Here is a 5,402-nt window from a genome sequence, read left to right as displayed (position 1 = left end):
AAGATGGCAAAAGAAAGGCAGAGATTTGCAATTTACGTACAAATCGATGAGCAGGGCACCGTGTTCACTTAAGCTATCGTGTTCCGTCGACCTCGTGCGTTTTTTCGTCCTAGCAACATCTCATTGGACTGGGCCGCATCACGCTCATGGGCCGATGGCTTCGTTATGTTCTGCCAGTGTTTAGCCGTTGCCATTGGATGCTGCACGAACGGTGATCCGTGTTGGACGTCCCTCTGCAGTAGTTTGTTGTACGTCAGAGGATCTCGTTCCGCCGCGGCCCGCGGGACGGAGTAGACAACCTTGCTTGACAGAGCAAGCGAGCAACCATCCATTTCCAGAGACGAGATAAAAATCACGAGAAAGAACATCATCTAAACTGGAGTACTCAAAAAAGTTGCCCTTCCTTCGACGATCAGTTATTCCGCCATAAACACGAAATGGTCTACAACAACATGACACGGACGGGGGGAGATGACGCCAATGCAATGACAGACGCACACACAACACACGCGGCCATGTCCACGGTCACGGACACCGACGACGACAGCCGGCCAAACCTAAGCCGACGACTGGAACACAGAGAAAAAGTAAAGACGGAACTGACCAAAGTCACGGACACGCTACTCTTCCTTGCACCACTCAGCTCTTCTAGCACTGGCACGGTAATAGTAGTCTTCTTTTGTGCCCAAATGCCCTCTGCTATCTAAAGACTAACCATATGACTGTAGGTAGATGGATGGAATTACTTGGTAGGATCTCTTCTCTGAGTTCTTTCTCGAGCACCGTTGATGGATCTTGACGGCTAGAACTTGTTGCTGTACCAGAAGACCCCCTTGCGGTCCTCGGGCTCGACGTAGATGCACTCCTTGGCCTCGCGCCATGTGGCCTTGGCGACGGGGGTGGGGTCGAACTGGTAGTACTCGCCGAGGATGGGCTTGATCGCCTTGGTGGCCTCCATGGCGTGGTAGTGCGGCATGGTGGAGAAGAGGTGGTGCGCCACGTGCGTGTCCGTGATGTTGTGGAACACGCGGTTGAGGATGCCGTAGTCGCGGTCCATGGTGGCCAGCGCCCCCCGCAGCCAGTCCCACTCCGTCGAGTCGTAGTGCGGCAGCGCCGGGTGGGTGTGCTGCAGGTAGGTGATCAGGACCAGCCAAGCGTTCACGATCAGCAGCGGCACGCCGTAGACCCGCACCACCCACCAGAACCCGAACGACGACACGAGCTTCAGCAGAGCCAATGACACGGCCAGCACTCCGACGTCTGAGATGAAAATCTGGGCTCGCTCCCGGTCGTTGTAGATCGGGCCGTAGGGGTCGAAGTGGCAGGCGAACCGCGGGTACGGGCGGCCTGAGGCGTTGAGCGCCAGGTACAGCGGCCACCCGAGGGTGAGCTGCACGACGATGTGCACCAGACGGCCGACGGGGTTGTTGTAGATGTAAGGGGTGTACCACGCCAGCGCCTCCTTCTGCTTGGGGACGAACACCTCATCGCGCTCCAGCGACCCGGTGTTGGAGTGGTGGCGACGGTGGCTGTACTTCCACGAGAAGTAGGGGACGAGCAGCCACGAGTGGAGCACCAGGCCGACGGTGTCATCGAGCAGCGAGTAGTCGGAGAAGGCGTGATGGCCGCACTCGTGCGCGATGACCCAGACGCCGGTCATGACGCAGCCCTGCACGACCCAGTAGAGCGGCCAGGCGCCCAGCTGCAGCACGCTCGGGAGGGTGGGGATCCAGACCAGCGCCGCGTACAGCAGGGCCGCGACGATGACCAGGTCATGGACCACGTAGGAGAAGGACTTGATGATGGAGCGCTGGAAGCAGTGAGGCGGGATTGCCTTCTTGATCTGACCCAGCGTGAACGGCGGCTTGTCCGTCGGCGAGCGCTGGTAGGCTGCGCCGCCGTTGGCGCGGCCGAGCTGCTCCTGCTTCTCCCGCTCCTTCTCCGTCATCCTGCCGCCAGCACCCATGATGCTGCAGACAACAAAAGAGCACAGGTGGTCAGATGGCACGAACGAAGTTATATCGTACTCTAGCATAAGAGATTAAGAACAGAACAGTATATTCTAGCAGCATGATTCTACATAATTGCTATGAACGAAAATATCTAGCAAGCGGGCTATACTTTACTCTAGTTCTGCTGGCGCACGACAGGGGCAGCGACGCAAGGAAAACACGAGGGGGTGTTATATCATCGCCAGTGGTGGTGGTGGCGTGCCCCGATGCTAACAAGATAAAATATTCCTCCCTTCAAAAATATCCCTTTCCCTCTGAAGAAAAGAGATAAAATATTCCTAGATGACATGCCAAGTGGGGGGATCGCGGCATGTGCGAGCCCAATGGCATGTTCAGATTCCCTTTCGGGTTCGTGCACCGTAGCTGCTTCACATGCACTGCTGCTAAGCGAAATTCAGATCCGCCCAGCCCATGCCTCTGAACAATCACAGACAATCGGCTGCCGTACTTCAGTAAAACACAGGGATAAGGTGACCGATCAAATGGTCAAGTAAAGCAAAGATATGCGCAAGAAACTCGTTCAAAATGAGGCAGTGCACCGAGAGTCCGGCTCACACGCATGTACATATCTAGTAAGATAAGGTGATCAAATCCTACCAGACACACCTTGGACGGTCAAATATAAGCCATCGGCCGTCTCTTCAAGTAGAACGCCAATATGGACGAATACGTCTCTCTCTCCCGCCTCTGTACTACGACCAAGACATATTCAGTCAGAGCCGAGTCACCCACCTACCACCCCTCGTCTGGAGCACACCTCCCCACCGCAGCTCACCTCAGCGCAGCAGTGGGCGACCGAGACCAAGGAACAGCAGTAAAACGAGGCACCACGTGATCATCACGTTGAACAGCGCGCATCTTGACACGGTAGGTGGACTTCCGATTCAGATGCCATCTTGACACGGAGTAGCTTTCAAGACAGAAAGAGAAGTCCCACGGCCAAACCATAAACCATAATACAGGCAGCTCCGGATTGCGATGTTCAACTTTACTGATTCATGGCAATAAACCCCCGCTAGCCGATTGATTAGGACTGGCCTGCTAATTCGCGGCAGGCATTAACCCTGGATTACACGGCTGTAGGCGACCGATTAGGACTGCTGGCTCCGCGTGATTAGGAGGACCATAGCGCGGCAACAGGGCGCGCATACGGGCTACTACCTACCACGGCTGCCTACAGGGCAAGTACAGAGCGCGGTGCCATCCAAGGTGGACGAGGGCCCATGGGCACCCAGATCTGCGCCTTTGGTCGCTTGTGCGCGTCCAGCTAAGCTGTCTGCGGCCGGAAATGAGAAAAAAAAGAGGCGGTGCAGGCCCGCCCTGTGGCTGTGGGCCTGGATCCGCCAAATATTGCGCAGGCTCTTTCTGGCCCACGCAGGCTTTTCTGTACCTTAGCGCAGGCACGCGGTCGTGGGGTGACGAAACGGAAGGGGACAATCGCCACCGTCCAGGCGCCGGCGACAGGATATCTGACGGGGTCGTGAATCACGGTGACTTTTTCTAGGTCAGGAGCAGCGCGCACGAGCCCGCCAGCCGCCGCCGCCGCCGACCAGCGCGTGCGACGCGACGTGCTGAAAGGAACGGCCTAACTTTTTTTTCTTTCTTATGATGATATGATAGTATCCCAACGACTTGAGCACGAGAAGCATATGGCTCCGCCTGCCGTGCTTCGTTGGAAAAAGAGATTTTCTGTGCTAGTCATAACGGCCACGGCATCGGCCTGCCTCTAAACTGAAAGATTGCCTGTCATCAAAGGCCAATTAGTGTTACCCGGGAAAAAGATATGCAATTGGTGTTGCTACGGCCTAATCACGACCTGGAGTAATTCTGTTTGTGTTTCTCAATGAAAATCGGGGACTACAATTTTGGTGCAGCTTTTCAAACAAAACTAGTACTAACGGGTAGCTGACAAAGGCAGCTGCGCCAGAAAAGATGGCGGATTCTACGAATCTAAAATGAGTGGTAACGGCCGAGGTGCAGAGATCAGGGCCCAAAAGGCATACCGAAATATCTGGATGCCATCCGCACCAATATTCTGCAGATCTGGTAGCAAGATGCAGCAGAATCCGCGTTTAAATGTCTATATACGCGCATCAGCGCTAATCAGGGGCGATTCGCTCTAATCCTGCCCGTTGCTGCCTCGGGCGAAACAGTGCATGGGACACGCGCATTTCGCTGGGAATTCGGTCGGAGGTAGGTGCAGGGGCCAGCGGGGCAGCGAATTGACGGACCGGTGGCAGGAATCAGGAGCGGCAGCAAAGAGGGGAGAAAAACAGCAGCCCCTCGAGCTCCTCTCGTGGCGGCGCCGCCGGTGGCTCCACGAGGGATAGGCCGGGAAACGGGATGGACGCGGCAAGGCACCCTGCCTACTCGCCATTCCCCACGGCCAAAACGGCCGGAGCAGAGCAGATTCCGCGCGAATCCGCGCCGAAGAAAATGAATCTAGGAATTAACCATACGAGCGACGGATTCGCGGGGGCGACGAATGGCGATACCTGATAGGGGTGGTGGTCGAGGCGGCGGGAGCGGAGCAGATCGGGCCGGCGGACACCACACACGCGAGCGCGCGCACCCTCTTCCCTCTCCGGCGCCTCTGCTCCTCTTGTTGACGGGACGAACGAGTGGTTTGTGCGGGGGGGAGGAGCAGGCCGCCTCCGAGTCCACCGGTGGGGGATGCTATTTAAAAGCGCCCCGTCCCCTCACGCGCGCCCGCTGGCGCGTGGGCCCCGAGAGCCAGATGGGGCGCACTGACCCAAGAAATCTGGCCCCGTACACGTGTCGCGATTTGTATCGCTCGTCTGAGGGGGCTGTGGCCCGGGTCTCGCATGGCGGGCCGCCGGCCGTCCGTTCGGGCCATCCGACGGCGGGGAGCCTGCCACCAGAATGGCGTGGGATTGACCACTAGATATAGCGGCAATTTTGTCAGTCTGCTGAGGCCTTTCCCCTGCATAGAAGTACAGCAAACAGATCCTGGATGATAGATACTACTCCTTTTGTAACTTCGAAAAAACATATTTTGAAGATTACAGAAAAAAATTGTGAAACAAAATAGCAGATAAAAAGGAATGCCCACATGTAAATTTTGGTGATTTTTTTATTAATTCACGGTGCAAACATCTCCAGACAAAAATTATGGTACATGTGTATGTTTATATTAGTTGCAAAAAAAGTATGCTTATATCATGTTTTTTCTGTGGGGATGTTTATCGTGTTGTAATCTTAATCTAGTACTCCCTCTGATCCTAGGCATTGTATAGATGTTGCCATCAATTAATTCGAATCAGAGGGAGTAGTATAGTAGGGTGTCTTAACTTATTATACTTATACGCAACTTGACAATTACCATTTTTCTTGATGAGTTAAACACTTACATTAGTACACATATATATA

General features: G+C 55.0%; 1 protein-coding gene across 1 annotated transcript; it reads right to left on the bottom strand.

Moving 5' to 3' along the window:
• Positions 1-382: 382 nt before the first annotated feature.
• On the bottom strand, positions 383-4,687 carry FAD2 (fatty acid desaturase 2). Its single transcript, XM_048679666.2, has 2 exons — positions 4,508-4,687; positions 383-1,970 (listed from the first exon to the last, which is right to left on the bottom strand). Exon 2 carries the CDS (start codon positions 1,964-1,966, stop codon positions 803-805), a length of 1,164 nt encoding a protein of 387 aa, XP_048535623.1. The 5' UTR covers positions 1,967-1,970; positions 4,508-4,687; the 3' UTR covers positions 383-802.
• Positions 4,688-5,402: the final 715 nt, after the last annotated feature.

This window comes from Triticum urartu, chromosome 6A (assembly GCF_056163025.1).
Source record: "Triticum urartu cultivar PI428250 chromosome 6A, HENAU_Tu73, whole genome shotgun sequence".
Lineage (NCBI taxonomy): Eukaryota > Viridiplantae > Streptophyta > Magnoliopsida > Poales > Poaceae > Triticum > Triticum urartu.
This window is presented reverse-complemented; position numbering and strand designations above follow the sequence as displayed.